At 37.0% G+C, this 25569-nt stretch overlaps 1 protein-coding gene across 1 annotated transcript in view; it reads left to right on the top strand.

Moving 5' to 3' along the window:
* The window catches only part of CCDC15 (coiled-coil domain containing 15), a 67615-nt gene extending 42772 nt beyond the window's left edge, over positions 1-24843 (top strand). Inside the window, exons 23-25 of the mRNA XM_044668985.1 lie at positions 17771-17944; positions 23016-23164; positions 24650-24843. Of these exons, the coding sequence (XP_044524920.1) occupies positions 17771-17944; positions 23016-23164; positions 24650-24777 (451 nt within the window). The 3' untranslated portion in view covers positions 24778-24843. The remainder of the gene's footprint in view (positions 1-17770; positions 17945-23015; positions 23165-24649) is intronic.
* Positions 24844-25569: the final 726 nt, after the last annotated feature.

Here is a 25569-nt window from a genome sequence, read left to right as displayed (position 1 = left end):
CATAACACTCCATTTCTTAACTCTGGGCCTTTTCACTATCTATCCCCCAATGCTAGAACTCTTCCCCTCTCTTCACTTTCCTGACTTCTTTTAAACCTCAGCTGAAGTCCTCTCTTCTATTAATTTTAGTGCCTTCCTTTTGACATCACCTCCCAGTTTATCCTGTACATAGTGGTTTGCATTTTGTTTCTCTGTTGGACTGTGATCTCCTTCAGAGCAGAAATACCGTTTTTTGCTTTTGTATCCCTATCTCTTAGTACAGTGCCCTGGGACATGGTAGGTACTTAATAAATGTTAGATGACTAAGATTGACTGACTAACTCCAAGCTACTCCCTGAGGCTTCTAGGATAAACACTTCTTTTTTTGGCTTTTAAAGCCCTCATAGTCTGGTCTTAACCCGCGACATCCATTACTTCCTGTACTTTGGACACTATGGTTTATCCAAACTGGTCTTCTTTCTGTTCTCACATTTCTCATCTATGCTTTGGCACCAACCATCCTGTGTTCCTGAAACGCACTCCCTCTTTGTCTCCATAGAATTCTGTATATCTTTCATGATTCTTCTCATTTTCCTCCAATTTTTTTAATAAGTGCAACTTTTTTAAATTTATAAAAATTGTTACACTCTCTTTGTACTCTTTCTTGGTGGTCTTATTAGCTCCCTGGGATTCAGCTCTGCAGATGACTGCCAAATCTATATATCCTGCCCATCTATTTCTTAAGTGCCAGGCTTGCATCTTCATCTCCCTATCGGACAGCTCTCCCTGGATGTTCCCATAGGCATATCAAAGTCAACATACTCAAATCAGAACTCATTGTCTTTTCTTCTAAATTCACCTTTCCTCCCAACTTCTTTATTTCTGTGGAGGGTACAACTACTATTCCAGTCACACTGATAGTCTTGGAGTCACCCTCAACTCTTTGCTCTACCTTAACTCCCAAATTATTATAGTTATCAAGTTCTGTCTATTTCACTTTCTCAACAGCTCCTGCATCCCTCACCTTTGCTCTACTCACTGTAATCACCTTAGTCCTGGTGTCATCACTTCTTACTTATACTATTGCAGTAACCTCTTAATCAGTTTCTAATCTTTCCTATCTACAATTCTTCCTATATATAGCTGTCAAATTAATATTCCTGAAGTGTAGGCCTGAACATGCCAGTGTTTCTGAAGCTTTAGTGGCTCCCTATTGCCTCTAGGATAACATAAAAACTTCTCTGTTTGTCATATAACCCCAATTTACTGCCTAGCTCCATCTTGTCTTTTCACCAAGGTGGCACCAAGGATAGCTAGGGCTAGAATTGAGTTCAAATCTAGCTTCAGACTGGGCAAATTACTTAGTTTTTGTTTGCCTCAGTTTCCTCAAGTACAAAATGGTGATGACACCTGTAAGAAGTAAAATTAATATAAAAAGATAGCTTTAGAAATATTATGGTTTTTATAGATTTATTAGTAGCCATTAGAAAACGAAGCCATGTTCCATTCTGGCTTAGTCAGTTTAAAAGGCCCGCTGTTACCTGCCACCACCATGCTGGATCGGGAGCAAAAGAGGAAGTAAAAAACCAGCCATTCAATTTTATCCTCCTGTCTACATCATCACGTAACTGTCTATGTCATCACATAATGACAAGGTGCCAGTGGGCTCATAGGAAATGTAGTTCAAGGACCCCAAAACTTCCTATAACACATTGCCCCCTGAGAACCATGGGAGACTGGTCCCCCTGAAGGCTCTTGTAAACATAACCAACTTTTAAATTATAGTAATTTGGGGATAAAAAGAAAAGAGGACAAAACCAATAATCCTCTGATTGCTAGGCGCATTGACAAAAAGCCAATTAGGGGGCAGTCCCCTTCGGCATTCAAAACAAATGCATTCAACCCCTCACAGTTCAATCAATTGCACCCCAAAGTTCACTGTGAATCTTCTTGATGCAATGTAGGGTCTCTGTGGGCATCTTCATGGTGCCTTCTCCAAACAGGTTCATTGTTTGGGTTCTGGGGAGGTAGCAAGTTCCTTATCCTGAAATTACTCCCAAAAGAATTTAAACTTTACATTATAGATTATAATACATACATACCTCCCTGAGGAGAATTATAACACATTCCTCCCTGAAGAGGGTAAAGACAAACACCCAGATCAGCTAAGGATACATGACTGAGTTATGGGAGTGTATGAGTCAATTATCAAAAGAAATCCAAAAACATCAAAAAATTCCAAAAAAAAAAAAAAAGAAAAAATAACTCGTGGATGAAATATAAAATGTCAAAGTCTTATGTGCAAGAATATAAGTAAAGGAAAAATAAACTTATAACGGGTCCTTGAGTCAAGGCCCAATTAAAGTGATTTCTATAATTATGCAATTACCCATTCAATATCCAGGACTATAGAAAATTGTCATACTTATAAAAGAGAAGAAAGGACCAGATTTTTGTGTGAAAGGGAAGTATCATTCCTTTGTCTGATTTGCCTCCACTCTCAGGGATAGGGAGAGCCAGGATGATAGCCAACTTTCAGTACTTGACTAGGATGTGGCTCAGAGAAATCTGACCTTCTAACATATGTCAGAACAGCCATGATCCTGAACCCCAAATACTAGGTTCAAGTCCTTCAGTATTGGCTTAGAGGTTCATCAATCCTACCTGGATTGGTATGGTCTTTTTTGATCTTGTGCTCCTAGGTACTGTGCAGTTTCTCATCAATTCCATTGGAATTGGTTGGTCTCCTTGACCTTGTGCTTCTTTGTACTGTATTGTGGCTCTTTTGTTCCATTCTCCTGGAATCAAACAGAATCATTAATATATTCCCTTCATAGGGTGACTGGTGGATCCTTTCTGTTTCTACTTTGCCTCCTATTCCCAAGAGATTTGCAATTTTTAAAAAGATTTCCTGAAATATAAGTTAAGATCTTGTTTTGGTTATACAGTTCAAATTTGAAGATTCTCAAATTTTTTCTGCCCTCTGTTTTCAGTTTTCTTTTTTTAAATCCTTACCTTCTTAGTATCAATTCTAAGACAGAAAAGTGGCAAGTGATGGGCAATCAGGGTTGAATGACTTGCTCAGGGTCACATAGCTAACAAAGTGTTACCTGGCTGTTCCTCAGTTTCTTTTCCTATAAAATATCTTGTTTTCTTCTCTTTTTTTTTTCAGCCTTTTGACTTTGTTTTGATATTTGTTTTCTCATGGAGTCATCAGCTTCCATTTGGTCCTTTCTAATTATCAGGCAATCGGTTGCTTGAGCAAGTTTTATACTTCTTTACCAGAATGTTAATTCCCTTTCCACTTCTTTTTTTCCATAATTCTCATTTGTTTTCCCATTTTCCCCTCTTATTCTCTCTTTTCATTGACAGAAACATCTTAAATTTATTTATTTTTTAACTCTTGATTCATCTCTTTCAGGAATTTTTGCTTACACAGTGATTCCTTTGAGGCTTTGCTTATAAATGTTTTGGAGTCATTGTTTTCTTCTGGGTTGTACCTTAAGCATCACTGCCACCATTATAACTTTTTATGGTAGGATTTTTTTTTTTGTTTGCTCATTCTTTCAGCCTACTTCCTGATTTCAGACTTGATGTTAGGGCCAAGCTCTGCAAATTTCTGAAAGGAAGGTCTGGGCTTTTCCTGTTACTATTTTTCCATGTTCCTGTTACATGGTGTGTTCCAGGATCTCAGTAACAGCTCAGGATGGGGACTTGTGAGCTTTCACTGCTCCCTAAATAGTTGTAAGTAAGGGCAAAGTCTGATTGCTATCCACCCTGGTCTGAGCTCTCCAAGTTTCTGACCTAGGTTTAGTTCTGAGTAACAGCAAACTACTGCTGTTGGACTTAGCCACTCCCAACCTGCTGGAAAACTCTGCTGGTTCAGAGTGACAGAAATGTAGATCCCTTTGCCTCCTGGTTTGTGATTCTTGCCCTAGTTATTGCTTTTGGAGACTTTAGACTGGGTTAGATGCTGGAACTGAAACCATATTTTGACATCTAGGATATTAACCATACCATTCTTGCTTGCTTCTAAATTTGTTCAGGAATTACTCTGGGGTTTGAGGAGAGGACCCAGAACTTGATATTGGATGACAAAGCTATGATTTGGCACCTGTTTCTGTCAAAATACTCTGTTTGGATTTGGGAGTAACCTGGTACACATCTTCTCCCTGCCCAGGAATGTTTTATGCACAGGTCTTCTAGATAAATCTGGTCTCCAGTGTCCATAGATCTCTTCATCTGTTTCTCTACACCGAGGTGGACTGGAAAAATGATTCACTGTGACTTTTTCTTACTTCTTACTTCTTTCTTATTTACCCATTAAGATTCAGTCTGGTACGTTTTCTAGATCTGTTTGGAGAAGTTTTTCTGGGGATCTCTCTACTGCTTTCCATTATTCCACCATTTTGTTTCTGCCCTCTGCAAGTGATAATAGTTGTACCATTAGTATCTCTTGATTTAAGAGAATGTAGTGCAAGAATTCAGTAATGCTTTTAAATTTAACTTTAATCTCAACAATGTTGATGTTTATTTGAAAAAATAATATATGTATACAGGATATTATTCTATCTATAGAAGCAAAGGAATGATGGATGAATTGGAGGAGAGAGAGAGGGGGAGAGAAAGAAAGAAAGAGAAAGTGGGAAATACTTGTTAGGCTGTTACTATAGTCCAGATGGTGGTGGCAATGGAAATAGATAGGAGTAGATAAATAAAGAACTGTTTCAGAGCTGGAATCAACCTTACCTATAACTTATGTATGTATAAGAGATAAGAAAGAGTGAAGAGTCAAAGGTAATATCCAAGGGTATAAATATAGGAAATCAGTGAATGGTGGTATCATAATTAAAAATAATGAAATCAGGAGGAGAATAAAGCTAATGGGAAAAAGATAATGAATTTGGTTTTGAACTTGATCTTGTCATTGTCTACAGATTTTCTACTTCCGTCTTCATAAACCTTGAAATCCTTTAAATGATCATAACTTTTTATCATTTAACAGTAATCCTTACAATCCTTAATCCTGTTATTTGTTTTCTCTATAACCTTCAGCCCTCTATTCCTTCTCAACCCATCACCCCTACATTGTCTTTGCTCTCTTCCCTATCTCTACTACTTAGTAAACCAGTGCACTTTTACCTTCTCTTTTTACTCAAACCACTTGCTCTTTTGTCCCTAAACATTCCTTTCCAAGGATTTACTCCCACGTTCCACCTCTTTTGCTCCTAATTTACTTGCTGCTGAATATAATTAGAGGAAATCATGAAACTATTGAGTTTAGGTCCACTACAAATTTACATTCCAGAACTCCAACTGGGTCTTCACTTCATCAAGACATGTTTTTATACCTCTCTATGTGATTCTCTATCTCATATATATCTAGCTATTCCAAATTCCTGCTGTACCCTCTCTTTTTAACTGAGAATCTTATCTCCTGCTTCTCTGAAAAAAAAAACAAAAACGAGGCCATTTATTTAGAGCACATTCTTTTATTTTCTTCTTTATTTCATATCACTCAAAACATCTTGCCCTATTATCTTCACTATTTCTCATGAAGCAATGGCCCTTTTGTCCCTCCACAGGCATCCTTGATCCCATTTCCTCCCATATTTTCAAGCAGATTTCCTCTACTATCATCCTCACTCTCTCACAAACACACCCTTGTCTCCCCCCATCGTTAAAAAAAAATACCCTTGCTTGGCTTGACCATTACAGTAGCCATCATTCTATCTTCTCCCCTTCTTGGCTAAATTCTTTTAAAAGCTATATAAATTTTAATGCCTTTATGTCATTTTCTTTTCCCTTCTAAGCCCTCTGCAATTTGTTGTCATATCTTAAACTGCCCTTCCCAAATTTAGAAATGGCTCCTTAATTTCTCAACCTGATCACCTTTTCCAAGTCTTTATCCTTCTTGACCTTTCTGCAGCATTCAGTGCTGGTTGACCACCTTCTCTCCTCTCTTAAGTTTTCTTGATGTTGATCTCTCCTGTTTCTTTTCCTACCTTTAAGACTATTCATTCTTTTTATCAATTAAAATTTTTCAAATTTTAATAACAAATTTCCACCTAAGTTTTCTGAAGTTATATGATTTATATTGTCTCCCTCTCTTCTTCCCTTCCCTCTCCCAGAGCTGACAAGAAATTCAGTCTGGGTTATATACCATATTAGCCCAAATATAATATGACCCTGAATATAGTATGATCCCAAGTATTTTGAAGGGTAACTCAGAAAGAGGAAACATCCATTTTATTTTCTCCTTTTAAATTTTAAATTACAACTTTTTCTTAACTTATAAATAATGCAGGCACTTTATATTCAAAGTTTTTTTAAGGTCCTGAAAACAAGTTAAAGAAGTTTTAATGCCATCACTTTTATTAAATATGTATTACTTTTAGAGAGAAATTGTCTTCCAATATTTAATCATGTTCTCCTTCCTCTTCTATTTCCTCATCTCCCGGAGTGGAAACATCATTTGAATCATTGCTGTCACCCTCTTCTTCCCACAAAATACCATCTTCACTCCCATCCATATTGTTTTATATACAACGTTTTTTTAAATCAAAGCATAATGGACTCGAAGATTTTTTTCTTCAAGCAGTTTTGATCCAGTTCCCTAATACAGTGACTGACAGTTTCTTTATTTTTCCTGATGGAGTAAATTCATGGTTTCTAGCCAACATCCACTCATCATATTCTTTCCTTAAGTGATCTTTGAATGGCTTATTAATTACTACATCGACGTCATTCCTCCCAGAATAACAACTAGGTCCTTGAACATTTCAGCAATTCTCTTCTTCACATTTTCAGTCAGGTGACCCTTGAATGCATCGAGTATGAGCATTCCTCTCTGACACAGTAATGCATCAAGGAGCCTACCCCAGACCACATTCAGCTAATATAACACAAGTTCTTCATTCATCCATCCCTTTTCCTGCACATAAAAGATCATTCCTGATGGTAACTTTTCCTTAGGTAATGTTTTGTACCTTAAAATTACCTAAGGAGTCATTTTTTTGCCCATCAGCTGTGACTTCAAACATTACAGGCATTCAAGTTTTCTCATTTCCAGTAGTTTTAATCAAAACTGATTTGGCACCTTTAGTATTAATGGTGACATTTGATGGAATAGCAAAACAAACAGGCCTTTGGTCAGCATTTCCCGTCAGCTCCAGGAGATAACCATGCTTTTTACATATGCTGAGGCACACAATATACAATTTATGGTTTCAAGGTGAAAGTGCTCAAATATAGTGTGAACGTGACTTTCAAAGGTGTACATATTGGGGGAAAAAATGTTGCACTATATTCAGGCTAATACGGTACATGTATTATCCTGCAAAATATATTTCCATGTTATTCATTTTTGTAAGTGAATAATCTTATGTAACCAAAACATATATGCAGACAAACAAGGGATAAATCATATGTTTTCACCTGAATTCCAACAGTTCTTTCTCAGAATTGTCCTAGATCACTATATTACTGTTATTACAAGGTCTATCACATTTGATTATTCCACAATATTTTAGTTACTATGTATAATGTTCTCCTGGTTCTGCTTATTTTATTCTGCATCAATTCATGTAGTTCTTTCCAGTTCTTTCGGAAATCATCCTGTTCATCATTCCTTGTAGCACAAGAGTATTCCATCACAATCAAATACCACAATTCGTTCAGCTAGTCTGAGACTTTTCATTCTTGATTTCTTTTGCAAATAAGTCTTCCAAGGCTTTATCTTGGGCCCTCTTCTCATTTTCCTTTGTATTATCTTACCTGGTAGTATAATCAATGGACAAGTTAAATAAATATCTACCTTTAATCACTGTCTGGAACTCTAATCCTGTATCACCAATAGCCTTTTTGTATATTGAATTGGATGTCCTTGTAGGCATTTTAAACTCAGTATGACCAAAATGGAACTCAATACCTTTTCCCCAAAACCCTCCTCTTCCTTTCTTTTCTTTGACTTTCAAGGGCACTATCACCTTCCCAGTCACCCAGGTTCATGATGCTGGTTGTCATCTTTAACTCCTTAATCTACATATCTAATCTGTTTTTAAAATCCTAGAGTTTCTACCTTCATAATATCACTTTATATTTCCCCTTCTTTCTGCCTACACAACCAGAATCTTCATTCAAGACTTCATCACCCTAGTTTAGGACTTTATCAACTGAACTTTTGCAATAACTTTCTGATTGAATCTCTACCTGAAGTCTTTCCATATTCTAATTCATCTGCCATTTAGCTGCTAAAGTGATTTTCCTAAGCCCAATTCTAATTATGTCACTCTGTACTCAGACTCTAGTGGTTCTATATTACCTCTAGGATTAAATATAAAAAAAATCCTCTCTGTGGCATTTAAAGCCCTTCCTGACTTGACCCTTCCCTACCATTCTAGTCTTCTTACACTCTACTTCCTCCACTCCCTCTGTGATCTACCTGTACTGGCATATTTGCTGTTCTTCACATAGAACATAGCATCTCCTGACTCACAACGTTTGTAGTCTTTCTACCATGCCTAGAAAGTGCTGCCCTCCCTCCTCTTCTTCTTAGCTCTCCTTACTTCATTTAACATTCACCTCAAATTCTACTTTCTACAGGCTTTTTCATAACCCTTCAGCTTCTAATTTCCTCTTTCAGATTACCTTTTATTTCTCTGTATATGTCTTATATGTACATAATTATTTGTGCCCTTATCCCACATTAGAATGTGAGCTCCTTGAGAGAAGGGACTGTGTTTTTGCTTATCTTTGTATCTCTGATGTTTAGCAAGGTTCCTAGTACATAGTAAGTGCATAATAAATGCTTGTAGACTGACTGGCACAATGTTTTTGAGGTCTCAATGGGTTATCTAGTTGGCAATATTTTGAAGGCATTGGAAATATGTATCTAGATCAGTAGTGCCAAACTCATTAGAAAAGGGGGCCACTAAAATATCCATAATATTGTATAATATGAAAACCACATATTCACTCAGCTTTAAGACATTATTTATGATTGTGTTTTTCTTTATTTTGTTAAATGCTTCTGAGATGCATTTTAATCTGGTTCAGGCCACATTCAGGAATGTTGTGGATCACATGGAGCCTGCAGGCTACATGTTTGACACTTCTGGTCTATCTCAAAAGATAAATCAGGACTGGAAAGATAATTTTGGAAGTCATCCACGTAGAGGTAGTATTTTTTGCCATGAGAATGAATGAGATTGCTGAGAGAGAAAATATTATATTTTAAAAGGATAACATAAAACTCAGGCAAGGTCATAGAAGAGCACCCAAGATTCAGAAAGAGAAAGAAAAGCCAGCAAAGGAGTCTTTAGAGATGAGAGACAACCAGCAGAAAGGAATGATGAGACATCAGTGAAGATGAAGACTGACAAAAGGCCATTAGATTTGGAGATTTAGGAGTTCATTGGTTACCTTTGAAAGAGCAGTTTCTGTAGAATAGTCAGGGAAACCCCAATGCAAAGGATTGGAGAGAGAGAGAGAGAGAGAAATATAGACACATGTTTAAAGATGTTTCTAGAAAGAGGTGGAATGGTAAATAGATGGACTAAGAGAGTTAAAAAAAATAGGATTTGGGAAATCTTAGCATTTTTTAGGATGGATAGGAAAGAGCCAATGCTGAGGGCAACAGTGAAAATAAAATCCATAAGAGGATGACTGGAGCCAATGGCCTGGAAGATGTGGGAAAGAATCAGACTATGGGTACAGGGAGCAGAGTTAAGTCATAGTAGCAAAATGTCTTTCCCTGGGAGGAAGTAAAGATAGGGTGGTGATATTAAGGAATACAAGAGAACTGAAGCATTTGTGTTGAATTGCTTCAATCTCCTTATTGAGAAGTTAGATCATTTGTTCCAAGTGAGAAGGAGGGATGAGTTGGTGGTAAAAGATGAAAGGCATAATAGATTCTTGCTTAGATTTGATCCATATTTTTCATTGAAATTAGTTTTCACCCTGGTTTCTGGAGTTTCCAAAAGTATCTTTAGTGGCTTCTTGGAGGGAACAAAGACATGGAAGATAAAACAGTCCTGTGCAGTAGTCTCTGTCTTTTCTATCTACTACCTAAATGTCACAATAGGAGTTGGAGTTTTCAAGTATGAAAAACATTGCTAAAGCTATCTCAGATTCCATTGAACTAGAAAATTACTTTATAAAATAAACATAAATCTTCCTTAGTCTAATTCTTCACATTAATTTTTTAATATTTTAATACTATTACCACAAATTTTCCCTGGTAACAGTGCCCACTCAGTAAATATTATATTGTTCCAATTTTATTTAAGTTCTCTTTCCTTATCCTCTCTATCTCTTTCCCCAAATATACCATAGGTATAGACTTTCTCTTTATTCATTTTCCTTCAGGAATAAGATGCTCAATTATTATGTTTTGATTCTGCCATAGATATCTATAGATTTATCAGATTTTCATAATCTGCTATATTACTTAAGGAAATAAATTGTGAACTTCCCTCCACCTAAGATCTTGGGTTGATCTTTTAAAGTCTATATTCTTTTGGTCTCTCCTTTCTGTTTTCTAGCTTATTCTTGTAAGTACTGAACTCTCTAAGAAAGAAAGTGCTACATAATTTAAAATAATTCAGCATTTGTATTTGTTCCTCCTCTGTGTCCTTTTTGGCATCTCTCAGATTTCCTCCTTGTATATTTTCCCTCACAGCTTTTCTATCTTTTCTTTTCCTGATATACAAATATTGTCCTTGACTTGTATAAAGCACAGTACCTTTTGCCTAAGTAGCAGCAACAATGAGCTTCTTTTCTCCCTTGACCTTTTGTTTCTAGTTATTGGGCTCAGTTTATTAGAAGAAGTTGTGGTTGTTACTGGTGCCTATTTTGGACCACTTTATAAAAAAGACCCTCTTATTAAGCTGTAGATTTGTGTACAAAATTATCCTTTTGTCCCCCATCTTTGCCATTTTTTGAAGACTGCCCAGATCTTGTTTATCATTGTTGCTTAGCAAAGGTTACTAAATCAAGAGAGGGTAGGAAAGCATGTAGAAGATAATTCTAAGCTCAAAGTGTCCTTTTCACTTTAATAAACAAGTAGTTTATTATATGAACAGTGATCTGCAACAGTACAAATCCAGAATGATTTCCACATTTATCTGATCTTTCTAAAGTCTGGTCTTTGTAGCAAGAATAGACTTCCTACATATGGGTGTATTAATTTCAAAAAAGAAAATATATTCTTCTCCTTGAACTTAGACTAAAATGAATAACCTGGATCAATGGACATATGGCCAGAATTTCTAGCATAGCTCTTCTATCAAATGCTGTGAACTGTGAACAGGCTGTATAATTGCAGCTCAGAAAATAGCAACTGATTTGCCCCAGAATAACTGGTAATACCTGTCTTCATCAATTTGAGGGTTAGTTTTGTGATAAAGAATTGGCCTTCAAACTGTTAGGTCCTTTTCTCTCTACTTGCCAATTTGAGCTTCATAAAAAGCATTCTTAGATTTAGCTGGAAAAGAATTAGGTGGATACAAAGCAGTCTTTGAACATTACTACAATTGAAAAGAAGTATTAAATGAGGTAACCTCTCTCTTATGTGTTTATCTCCCTCCAACTAAAAACAGCAAACACTGATTAGGTGCCAAGGCACTGTGCCTTGGAAGGAATAGGAGGATGAAAAGCTACATAATTTCTGTCCTCAGAGAGTTTACATATTGTGTCCTTCTGGACATGTACACAAATAACTATTAAAAGTTTAAAATAATTGAAGGAATAGGCAGTTAAACAGAATGGCCATAAGAGATTCAAGGAGGGGAGGTATCACTTCTAGCTGGAGGGATAAATGATGGCCTTGATTAGGAGATGATACCCCGAGTTGAGTCTTGATAGAGAAGAACAGTACCAAAGGTTTGAAATGGACTACAGGGAGGGCAAGAATACAGTGAGATCAGGGACAAGTAAATAGTCCAGTTCTATTAGGATTTAGAATATATAAAATGATGCACTTTGAAATAAGGCTAGAAATATAGTATGGAGTCAAATGTAAGGATGGTGAGATAGTCTTAAATTTGTATTTTTTTTCTTATAAGTGGACCAATTTAAACGATCCACTTAAGCTTTTTTGCTTTGAATAAGGGTAAAATAAGTTGACTAGCAGAGAGATTGGAGAAAAATAAGTTTGGAAAGCTATTTTACCTAGTACTCTAAGTAAAAAGTGATGAAGGCTTCAACCATATTAATCTAGGCTCTCATCACTTCTTACTTGAAATATTGAAGTAGCCTCTAGTAGTTTCACTGCACTGGTCTCACCCCTCCACAATCTGTCCTATACATGTACCTGCCAAACTAATGTGTCTGACATGTAGACCCGAGCATGCCACTCTCTAAGACACTTCAGTGGCTCCTCTTTGCCACTAGGATAACATAAAAACTTCTCTGTTTGTTATTTAAAGCTCTTTACAATTTAGCTCCACTTTGTTTTCCCAGTCTGATTACACGTTATTCCTTCATATTTTTGCCAGTGTAGCCTACTTGTTGCTCTCTGTATATAACATTCTATCTCCTGCCTCACTGCTTTTGTATAGGCTTAACCTCCATGTTGGGAATGTTCTCCCGTCTCATCTTTGCTTCTTAGAACACCTAGATCCCTTCAAGGCTCATCAAGTGTAGGCCTCTTTAAAAGACCCTTCTTAATTCCTCCAGTTCTATATAATATGGCATGGTAAGTGCATCAGAGTTACTAAACTCTGTTGTTATGATAGTAATAGAAGTGAAAAGGGAAGAAGATAGGGAGAAGAAATATTTTAGAGGTAGCACTGACAGGGCTTAGAAACTAATTAAATATGATGAAGAATAAGGTAGGAAGTGTCATATTGATAATCCTTTAAACACTTTTAACTTCCTAGTTCCTTGGTCTAGTCAGTTCCCATGACCTGCTCCTCCAGTCCATCTATCCACACATGGTATTTCTCTTCCTTGTTTAGGAACTAAATTTTTTTTTTAATCTGATCATAATCAGAAGCTAGGTGGCACAATGGATAGAGCACTAGGCCTGGAGTTGGGAAGACCTGAGTTCAAAGCCAGCTTCAGACAATAGCTATATGACCTTGGGCAATTCACTTAACCCTATTTGTCTTAGTTTCCTCATCTGTACAAAGGGTCATTCACAATTGAAATGACTGAACACCAATAATGATCATAATCTTCTATCATTCACTCTTTTCCCTATGCTTTACAACCTCTAAACCTGTTATTGATTCTTATAACCTCAACCCCCTTTACCCTTTAGTTATTCTACAGATTATCACCCCTACACTAGCTTCACCTTCCTTTCTTGACTCTTTGGTAATATATTCTCTTCTAACTTAAATTATTTGCTTCCTTGTCTGAACTCCAAACACTCCTTTCCAAATCCCAAACCTAGATTGCTCCTGCCTTTTTCATTCCTAATTCACCTGCTGCTAACCATTGGAGAGAAAATCATGAAACCTTGGTGGTTAGGTCCATTATACATATATACCGTAACTTCAGCAATTGCATTCCTACTTCATCAAGGCAATCCTTTTATATCTCTCTGATTGAGTTTTTATCCCACCTACCATAGCAACTATTCCAAACTTTCTCATCTCTCAAGCCTCCCACTTAACTTTACCCTCTCATCTAAGGACTTCATTTCATACTTCTCTGAAAAAAACTGAGGCTATTTGCTGAGAACTCCCTACTTTTCCCCTTTATTCAAACATCTTCCCCTATTATCTTCCTCTTCACCCCTGAATCTCATGAAGAAGTAGCCCTTCTTCTTGCCAAGGCAAGTCTCCCCCCCCCCACACACACATATGCCCTTGATCCCATCTCCCATATTCTCCAGCAGATTATTCCTGCTATTACCCCCACTTTCTTATCTTTAGGCTCTTTCTGGTATATGCACTGGCTCTTTCCATATTTTTCACAAGCCCACCCATGTCTCCTTCATCCTTAAAAAGCCCTCATTTGGATCATCCTTCCACAATTATCTCAGACGGTATAGCTGTCTTCCTTTCTGGCTTCTCCTTTTTATATAATTTGAATTCTCTCCCCAGGACTCTAAATCTCAGCTTCCCATATTCCTTCTCATGTTACATCCTTACGTTTTGGAGATAAAATTTGTGTGTGACCCCTGTCTCTTCTCCCTGATCCATTTCCTCTTGCCCTGCTTCCCCATCCCTAGACCAACCTTTCCCTCTTAGCTCACTGGCTCCTCCCCCTCCCTCTCCCCTTACTTACTCCATAGCAACACAAACATCTAGCCAAGAGACAAGAACTGCAAATAATTCAGTTAAAGGCCTATTCCCCTTAAAGGAAGTACCCACCTTAAATAAGGATGGAGATATCATTTCCCTAAGCCACCACAAACCTTTTACACCCCCCCAAGATATTAAGAGATTCAAGCAAAATACCCCTTCTTTTGAAGATGATTCTATTGTAATTATTAAGGAGCTTGCCAACAATTTTTGTACGTATGATCCTGCATATCAGGATGTGGAAAATTTTCTCCAAGCTTTTTTGATAGAAAGAGAGAAAAATAAAATTATTTCTCTTATTAATAAGGCCTGGGGAAAGAATGTGGTTTACTGGCCAGATAAAGACTCTAGATGGTATATTAAAGACAAGAAAGATTGTTTACAACTATGCCAGGTTAGAGAGGCATTACTAAAAGCAATGAGAGATTGTTCTGATAGGATGGGTACATGGACCAAGTTTGAGAGTTTTAAGCAATAAGAGGAGGAAACTTCTCAGTTTATGGATAGACTTATTGAACTGGGAGGTAGATACATAGATCTAGATCTCTTCAAAGAAAGAGATGTCAGGCAAATCAGGAGATAGTTTGTAAATAGCTGTTGCAAAGTGGTCAAAGATTATTTTAAGGTAAATTGCCCAAACCGGCCTAATATGGACCTTGAGGAATTGAGGAGAGTCACAGTTTATGTATCTAAAGGCCATTAACAGAAAAATGATGAGACCAATGCATTATTAGAGACATTAAGGAAGGAAATAAAAGCTTTAACTTGAAAGATTTGAAAAAGAAAAAGCAGGTCAAGCAGTGGCCATTGCCCGTTTTCAGGAATCCAAAAAGTAATCATTAACATGTCATTTCTGTGCAAAAAGGGTCACATAATGATGAACTGTACGAAGTGGAATCAGGTGACTAGAAATAATAACTTTAGAAATAATAACAATTATAGAAATAATAATCCAAATGAGGCAAATGATAACACACAAAAATACCCAACAACAATATTTCCAAAGTGGGGCTCGTCCATGCTATAATCAAGGTGAAAGTGCCCCTCAGCATTGGGAATCCCAGAGAAATATCCAAGGATCTTTATGAAGGTATGAGGAGGGGAGGTGGGAAAGGGTGCTGGAATCAGAGAGTAAAATCTTTGATTTCCCAGACCCTAATGTTTTAATGCCAGTTATCATTATCCATCCCCCTTCCCCCATAGTGGTGAATCTCATGTAACCCTGAAAGATGGAAATATGTATTATGATTGCCTCTTAGACACTGGAGCCTCCAGATTGGTTTTGATGAGTACACCCGATTCTGATTGTGATTTCATTGTCTCACAAAATGTAGTGGAGGTTTCAGGGCCACCCCTAAAGGTCCAAAAGCATTCCCCTTGAGTGGTGTCTATGGGACCGCTATCAGTAGAACATTCTTTCCTTCTAATGCCTAGCTCCCCATTAAATTTGCTAGGGAGAAATCTTTTATGCAAGCTTAGAGCCACAATAACTTGCTTTCCAGATGGCACTATGCACTAGAATTGGCTGAGGAATCCTTAAATTTGCTCCCTGTGCTTCTTTCAGATAGTCAGGAGATGAAGGAGCCTCCCAACTTTGAAATTCTAGCTGATATACCCAAGTCTCTCTGGGCCACATCATCTTCTGATGATGGCCTGCTTAAATCAGCTGTTCCTGTTCAAATAAAAATAAAAATAGGAGGTCCAGCTCCTTCCATTCCTCAGTTATCATCTATCAAAAAAGGTGATTGAGGGAATTACCCTAGTGATAGATTCATTAATTGAGCAAGGAATAATAATTCCATGCAAATCTGAATATAATACACCCATCCTACCTGTGAAAAAGCCAAAATTAGACACAAATGGAAAAACTGTCTATAGATTTGTCCAAGATTTAAGGGCTGTAAATAATCATGTCATAAAGAGACATCCTGTGGTTCAAAACACAGCCACAGTTATCTCCTCTGTTCCCAGCACAACCAAATATTTCACTGTGGTGGATTTGTGTTCAGCTTTCTTCTCAATCCCTTTTCATGAGAATTCCAGAAATATATTTGCCTTTACCTGGAAAGGTTCCCAATGGACCTGGTGTTGGTTGCCACAAGGGTATGTGGACAGCCCTCACCAATTTTAATATAAGATTTAGCAAATATTAAGTTTAAGGAAAGCTGTTTGATATACTTTGTAGATGATTTGCTCTTGGCCTAACCTAATGCTATGCCAGGAAGAGAGCAAACATCTCCTTTTAGAACTGCACAAGAGAGGCCACAAGGTCTCAAAGATAAAGGTTCAATGGTGTCTCCTCAAAGTGAAATATTTAGAATTTATTTAACTGCCCACTCCATTTCCCCTAAGTGCATTGAAGATATTCAGAAATTGAGCACCCCCTCCACTAAGAAACAGTTGAGGGCAATTTTTGGAGCAACAGGGTTTTGTGGGCAGTAGATCCCTTGCTATGGGGAAATCACTAAACCCCTTATATCACTGACAAAAAAAATTCAGTCCCTTCATGGCCACCAAAAAGTAAGATTAAAATTAATATCCAATAATTCCAAGTATTATATTTTATAAGATTTATTAATAATCACTTGAAGTAGAAGAAATAAAAGGACAAACATAAAAACCCGAGTAAAGAACGCTTTCCTGACCGCGTTTGTGGGAAAAGAGAGAGTGGGGTAGGGTCACACACAAACTTTATCTCCAAAATGTAAGGACATAACGTGAGAAGGAACATGGGAAACTGGGATTTAGAGCCCTGGGGAGAGAATTATCTTTTCCCAATCTTTCTCTTTCTAGATATCTCAGCAGTATTCAATACTGCCTTCTCCCTGCTGAGGTTACTTTTCCTCTACCTCCATATATACCTAATGAACTTAGTTGTTTGAATGTTTTCCCCATTAGAAAGGAACTATTTTTGTCTTCCTTCATATCCCCACCACTTGGCACACTGTCTAGCATATAGCATGTGCTTAATAAATACTTGTTGACTGACTGTGTGACAAATTAACTGGTGTAATGAAGACTATGATAGAGTTGGAGTTAGAAGAGACCTAGGCTTCAGTACTGACCCTAACCCTGACTGATAGTTGTATGACTATAAGCAAATAACTTAGTCTCTCTCAGCTTTAGTTTCCTTACATGTAAAATTAGGATAATACCAATTGTATTTACCTCACAGGAGTGTTATGAGGCTCAAATGAAATGAAGTTTGTAAAGCTTGTGCTTAACAAGCCTTAAGACCTTACGTAAGTGACACTTATTATAAGTCTTAGACTGAGAAATTACTTATACAAAAAATCTTTATTAAAAAGCCTGTTATAGTATAATCACTATAATCATTTCCTTCTAAAGACTTGAATTTATGTAAGGCAAGAAAAGAGAAACCAAAATTGCCTTCCTGAAAGTAAGAACTAAGGATCAATCTTTGTGTATGTTATTCTTTTGAGGGGGAAGGGGAAGGAATAGTTCAAGAACACTGATTCCAAAAAAGCATTTGACTTAATTACTCAAATGTATTGAATTTTGAATTTTGTCCCCAGAGTTAAGAAGTGGAAAGAGCAGCAGCGTTGCATTGAGGAGCAAAAGATCCTGAGAAAGACCTGCGAGGAAGACCTGAATTCTGGGGTGAAAACATGTGAGATATTAGCTGATTCAAAATTGGAAGATAAGAAAGGAGCTATTAAAAAACATCAGAGAAGCAGAGAATGTATCAGGTACCTTGGGAGCAGTGTTCAGAGCTTACTACAAACTTAAAAGAAGCACCACCTGTGTTTCCCCAACACTTTGGCTTCTTGATGATCTCATCATTTCTCATGGATTCAGTTATAATTTCTATGCATATTATTCCCATGTCTGTATATCTAGCCCTAGTCTCCTAAGCACCAGTCCCATATCACTAAATGTCTTTTGGACATATTGAATTGGTTATCTTGTTGGCATATCAAATTTGGCATGTCCAAACCAGAAACTCATTATCTTTCTTCTGAAATTCTTCCCCTCTTCCCAAATTCCTCATTATATAGAGGGCAACTCACATCCCTGTCACCTAGGCTCACAACCTCAGTGTCATCTTTAATCCCTCATTGTCATTCATTCCACATATCTAATCTTTCACCAAATCTTCTTGTTCCTACCCATTACTACATCTCTCATAAAAATCCCCTTCTCTCCACTCACATAGCCACAATCCTACTTCAGATCCTCATCACCTCTTACTGGAACTGTTGCAGAAGGTTTCTATTTAGTGTCTCTCCACATTTATAATCCATTGTCCACTTATTTGCCAAGGTGCTCTTTCTAATGCATAGTATGACCATGTCACACCCTCCCCCTCACCCCCTTAAGTGAGGGCCAGTGGCTTCCTGTTACTTTCATAATCAAATGAAAACTCCATTGTTTGGCATTTAAAGCTCTTCATGACCTAGCCCCTTTCTATATAGTTCCTGCCTTTTTTATGTTTTACTCTCCTCTAAGTGCTCTCTGTTCTAGCAACACTGGCTTCCTTGCAGCTCCTGGAATATGAGACTCCATCGCCTATCTTTTATACCAAATATCTCCCATATATGGAATGTTCTCTCCTATCCCTTCCACCTCTCAGGTTCCCCAACTTCCTTCATGCCTCAGCTTAAATCTTGCCTACTCGAGGAGCTTTTTCTTTGTCCCCAGATGCTAATGCCTCCTTTTAGAGTGCTTTCTGTCTTGTGTGTGTGTGTGTATTTTTTTTGCCTAGTAGTTTACATACTATCTACCCCACTAGAATTTAAGCTCCTTAAGAGCAGAGACTTTGTTTTTCTCTTTCTGTCCCCAGAAATGAGGTTGGTGCCTTGGACTCAATATGTTCTTTTTTTTGTTTGTTTATAAACCCCTACCTCTGTCTTAGAATAAATACTAAATATTGATTCAAAGGCAGAAGAGTGGTAAAGGCTAGGCAAGGCAATTGGGGTTAAGTGACTTGTCAAGGGTCACACAACTAGGAAGTATCTGAGGCCAGATTTGAACCGAGGACTTGCAGTCTCTAGGCCTGGCTTTCAATCCACTGAGCCACCTGGCTGTCCCTCAATATGGTTTTTTAAAAATATTTCTTTATTTTTTTTTTTTTTAGTTACAAGTAGAAATAATTTTTGACAATTGGTTTCTGACATTTTTGGATTCAGAATTTTTTCCCTTCCTCCCCCATAGTAGTCAATAGTCTGGTATAGGTTGTACCAGTGCTTTCATGCAGTGCATATTTTCATAATCATCATGTTGTCATAGAAGACATCTATCACACACAAAATAAAAACTCATAAAGGAAATAAAGTGGAAGATGGCTTGCTTTCATCTGAAGTCAGACTCCAACAGTTCCTTCTTTGGCTATGGACAGCATTTTTCATCATGAGTGTCTTGTGCTTATCTTGGAAACTTGCTGATAATGGTTTAATCCTTCACAGATGATCACCTTATAATATTTCTGTTACTATCTACATTGTTCTCCTGTTTCTGCTCACTTCACTGTGCATCAATTCATAAAGTCTTTCCAGATTTTTCTGTACTCATTCTGTTCATCATTTCATATTGCACAATATCATTCCTTTTCAATCATATACCACAACTTGCTCATCTATTTCACAAGTGATGGACAGTCCCTCTGTTTCCAATTCTTTGCCACTACAAAAAGAGCTGCTAAAAATATTTTGGTATAGGTAGGTCCTTTTCCCTTATCTCTGATTTCTTTGGGATACAGACCCAGTAATGGTAATTTGTTTATGGTGTCATCCTTTATTTCGAGATCAAATATTCATATTGACTTTATCCCCAGGTATGAAGTGTGATGATGGTTTATGCCTAGTTTTTGCTATATTGTTTTCCTAGCAGTTTTTGTCAAATAGTGAGTTCTTTCCCCAAAAGCTTAGATTTTGGGGTTTAGCAAACAACTAAGTTGCTATGGACGTTAACTACCATGTATTGATTACCTAATCATTGATCTACTACTCTATTTCTTAGCCAGTACCAGATTGCTTAATGATTACTACTGAAATAAGATAATTACTTGACCTAGACTGATGGCAGTCTAGTAAAGTACTTGTTCTGTCTATAACAGGGTATAAGCTGGTCTGATAGGCCTCACCACCCAAATGACAGTTAAACGTGATCTGACTGCTATTGATCTTATAAAATAGTATTTTGATTTATTAAAATAGTTCAACACAGGGAAAGGAAGGAGGGCCAGGGAGTGGAGTCCCTAACACTTGGTCTCTAATTCTTCTCCCTCCAATCTATGGGGCTCTCATAAACCCTCTTCTGATCTTGAGGCTCCCTTTCCTACACTGTCTAGACCCCCTCAAAATCCTATGTAGCTTCCTTGACCTACTGGCCCTCCAAATATTGGTGGTGGACAAGTTATAGTTCAGCAGGAATAGATAGGGTGAGGTAGATGGGAAGTCACCCTAGTGGACCTAGCCAAATAGGGCCAAGACCTCACTTCTAGGCAGACAGGTCTCTTCGCTCTGGTTGGCTTCTTCTCAGAAAAGATGAAATCTTTTAGGCTACTGGAATATAGGAACTAGGTTGATAGGAACAGAAGAAATCCGAGTGGATAGGATCTCTCTATCTCTTGGCAGCAGAATGGTTGATGGAAGAATCACAGGATCAGGGCAAATGGCTTTCCACAGAAAGTCAGGTAACCAACGGCAGGAAGTGATCTCTCCCAACTCTCGAAAAAACAGGAATACTTCCCCCAACTGCCTCTGTGAGTCTCCTTATATCCTTTCCTCACACTCTTTGGAATCTCTCCTGTTTAGTTCCGTGCTTGAGCCAATCCCACTTTGCAGAGTCAAACACAAACCTTTGCAAAAGCTTTCCCTTGTTTTCTATCTTTCTTTCACTATAATATAGTTTGAAATGTGTTATGGCTAGGCCTCCTTTCTTCATATTTTTTTTTCATGGATTCCCTTGATACAGCGTTTTGTTCTTTCAGATGAATATTGTTGTGCTTTTTCTAGTTCTGTGAAATAATTTTGGGGTAGTTTATTTGGTATGGCACTGAATAGGTAAATTAATTTAGGTAGGATTGTCATTTTTATTATATTACTTTAGACCAGTGATTCCCAAAGTGGGCGCCACCGCCCCCTGGTGGGTGCTGCAGCAATCCAGGGGGGCAGCGATGGCCACAGGTGCATTTTGGGGCGGTGAATAACTGTAAGGGGGCGGTGATAGTATGTGACAGGGGGCACTAAGTAATATTTTTTCTGGAAAGGGGGCAGTAGGCCAAAAAAGTTTGGGAATCACTGCTTTAGACTATCCATGAATAATTACTGTTTTTTCTGATTGTTTAGGTCTGATTTTATTTGTGTGAAGAATGTTTTCATATAGTTGTATCCATATAGTTCCTAGGTTTGTTTTGGTAGAGACACCTATAGATATTTTATTTTGTCTAGTGTTATTTTGAATGGAATTTCTTTTTCTGTCTCTTGTTGTTAGACTTTGTTGGTGATAAATAGAAATGCTAATGACTTACATGGGTTTATTTTATATCCTGCAACTTTATTAAAGTTGTTCATTTTTTCTATTAGCTTTTTTATTTGATTCTCTAGGTATACCATTATATCATCTGCAAGGAATGATAACTTTGTTTCCTCATTGCCTATTCTAATTTATTCAATTTCTTTTTCTGTTCTTATTGCTTTATCTAGCATTTCTAGTACAATATTAAAAAATAGTGGTGATAATGGACATCCTTGTTTTACCCTTGATCTTATTAGGAAGGGTTTTAGTTTTTTTTTAATTGTTTTTTTTTTTTTAATCCCCTTTATAGATAATGCTTTCTGATGGTTTTGGGTAGATGGCATTTAGCATTTTGAGGAATGTTCCATTTATTCCAATATTTTCTAATCAATATGGTCTTAATAAAGGTTTCTTGACTTGCCTTGACTAGAGTCAGTCATAGAGAAAAACGGTACTTCATAAATATTCCTGAAGATCCATGGAAATATTTTTCCTATTGTTAAAGGGATTTTCTTAATCTCTCCCTCTGTCTCTTTAAGAGGCAGGAACAAAAGGATTTCTAAGTAGGAAGTGACAGATGTCTGTGAGAGAGAGCTGAAGATTCCATTACCTAGGAGACAAGGAAGATATATAAGGAAGGAATTAGTTGACAGTTGAGTTTTTTATCTCTGGACCTGGAGGGGGCAGGAGGTTGGTCTTGGTCTCTCAGTCAAGAGTCAGTACTGATAGTTTTTACTACTGACAGCTGGGATAGAGAAATGGATTTAAGGAGTTTGTAGGTGATGAATGTTTATTAGTATAGGTAGGTAGTTTGTGAATACATTTCTAGGTAGAGTAGGTTAGATTAGGCCTATTCTGGCCAGGCAGAAGAACCTAGTTAGAGTAAGTTAGAGTAGGGATTTTTAGAAATTTTAGTTAGGATTAGAAATTTAGGTATAGTCATGAGGTATTAGAGTAATAATCTCTCTTTCCTCCTTTCTATTTTCTCTCTGTACTTCTCAAATTAAACTAAGTGTTTTATCAAACTGCTCTCCTCACTTTTGTCAAATTCCTATTGATTAACCCTTACACTATATTTGTAATTTGGTGAGAGAAAGAACTAAGTTACAAAAGCATCAAAGATTTCACTCAGGAAGTCTTCTAAAGTAGAACAGAGAATCAGATCATGCCTTCTAATTCTGATACCAGTTCTTTCTGCCTATTGGCTCACCTTGCCTGACACCTATGTGTCATGGACTACTAGCACATAGTAAGTGTTTAAGAAGTTTTTGCTGATTGAACAACCTTGCTATGTTTTAACAGATATATAGAAGCTTTAAGAGCCCAGATACAGGAGAAAATGCGGTTGTATAATATTGATTTACCTCCATTGTGCTGCTGTGGTTCTGATTTCTGGGATGCTCATCCTGATACCTGTGCCAATAATTGTATCTTCTATAAAAACCATCAAGGTATGTTTTTTAGGAATATGAGAAATCTAAATGGCAAAAAGCTTAAGACATGTTAAGGTTGCTGAAAATGATTCCTATTTCTCATTTGACATTAGAATCTATATTTTCACTCACCCTTTCATACCAGAAAAATATTTTCAAATTCAGTCCTTATTATTGAAATTATGAACAAAGTTCATTTGTTAGATAGAAGGAAGGCAGAATAAAAGTTTATCTTGCCATATAGAGCAGAACTCTTACAGTTCCCAGTCTATGAGATATCAAGATGTTCATTACTACCATATATTGATCGTTCATTACATTCAAAATATGTTAACCGTTTCACATTAAAAAAAAGGTAATTTTAATTAAGTAATAAATATATATTATAATTTGGCAATAAGAATTGCTTTTTTAAAAAAGTCATTTCCTAGTATTATCACCATCACTTTTAAATCCTCCCTTGAAACAAAAATCTAATTGGGTAAAACCTGTTTATCATGGCATAATCAACATTCTCTCATAAGCCTGTGCCTCTCTCCTGGGGTCAGGGAAGTTTTACATTGTCCATTTTGTTGGGATATTGAGATGACTTCACAAAGTATCAACTCCATTGGTAAGAACCCTATCTGGCTAGAAGCACTTCCTGCTATGTTGGGAAAGCAGATAAATCATCACTCAGTTCCTGTGTCCTGTTTAACAACAAAGGCATTCATTTCTAGGGTCACAAAAAGTGTATATGTGAGATACTTTTAGTGAGATACTGATGATATTTTTCATTTAAGTGACCTAAATTATTTGACTGTCATTCTAATTAACCCCTCTGAAAAGTTAATATTAATAAATGCCAATAGTAGTTTGTATGTGACTATAAGCTATTCATGTAGCCACTCTGAACCTGTTTCCTCATCCATAAGATGGAAATAGTATCTGCAATACCTACTTCTATAGGTTGTTGTGAAATTGTAGTGAGATGGGGCAGCTAGGTATTATAGTGGATAGGACACAAAGCCTGAAGTCAGGAGAACCTGAGTTTAAATCTGACCTTAGATACTTCATATCTGTATGATCCCAGACAAGTCAGTTAACTTGTTTGCCAAGGTCTTGCCCTTCTGTCCTAGAGTTGTTACTAAGACATGGAAAGTAAGGGTTTAAAAAAAGTTTCAATGAAATAATGGATGTAAAACTCTTTGCAAACTTGAAAGTGCTGCATAAATGCTAAGGGTCAGGCATTGGATTCTTGGAGGTGTTTATTTCATTGGCAAAGGAAATTCACTGCAAGAAAATTTCCTTTTCCAAAGCAGAATTGTACCTGTTCTGCAACTTAAAATCTTAGAAAGTTGGCTGGAGATAACCACTGAGTGGTTAAGTGATGATAATTAGTTTTCATTAGTCATCATGATATGTTTTTAGATTAGGAAAACAGAACTAGTAGGAGTAGGATTGGGTTGTGGAGATTATTTTGGTGGTTGATTTTTATTGATCACTGTGAAAACTTATTTACAGCATATACTCAAGCACTACGTTCTGTCATCTCATCTTGTGAAATTTCTGAAAATAACTCATCAATGCGACTTGCCATCCACAATTTTGCATCTACGCGCAGACGGAATTGGAAGATTCAGTCTCAGTAAGAAGTTGGCATCAGACTTCATTCAGTTCTTCAGAGGGTATTGGATTCAGCTGATCAGGTGTATGATTTTAGGAAGTGGGATTGCCTCAAGTATCTACCTACTCTCTTGAAAGTTGGACCTTGACCCATGGATTATATACTGTGTCTTAGGGTCAGAATACAAATTGGAATCTATACCTAGTTTCTTGTATGTGTGAATCACATGGGTGCTATTTTTTTTTAAAGATCAGCAATCAGACTGAAATGGTACCTGACAGCTCTGCTGCTAATCAAGAAGAGGTTTTGTGAAGACTTCTTTCTCAGAAGATAATTTTCAATTATTATCTGTTCAGAACTGGCTTTATTTCATTATTTTGACCAAAGATAAAAGTATCTGAATGGGACAGGTGTTCAAATGAATCTCTAAATATCAATAGTCATCTTTATTATTTTCTTTTCTACTTGTGCATAAGAATCTGAGATGGGAGATATTGGATTTTGAAACACATCATCACCTCAAATATCTTCTACACAATTCCATGACCTTGGAGAGTTTTTATTTGCATTTTTTTTCCTTTAGAAGACTTAAGAAAAAGTAAGTAGTTCCTCTGTGTACCGAGAATCCTTGTGTGAAAGAAATAATATTTGGGAAAATGAAACTAAACTTGAAATAAATCAAGCCTTTTCTTCTGTCCCCATTTTGAATCAATTAATGAAATAAGTTTCCTTGCTGAGCAGATAAAATAAAAGTTCTCATTCATGATATGAGTTTGGTTTGTCATGGCAGCTTCCTGACCTGTTTTCATCTGGTAGG

The sequence above is a fragment of the Gracilinanus agilis genome, chromosome 3 (assembly GCF_016433145.1).
Source record: "Gracilinanus agilis isolate LMUSP501 chromosome 3, AgileGrace, whole genome shotgun sequence".
Lineage (NCBI taxonomy): Eukaryota > Metazoa > Chordata > Mammalia > Didelphimorphia > Didelphidae > Gracilinanus > Gracilinanus agilis.
Note: the sequence above shows the minus strand (reverse complement) of the source record. Positions and strands in the feature narration are given on the sequence as shown.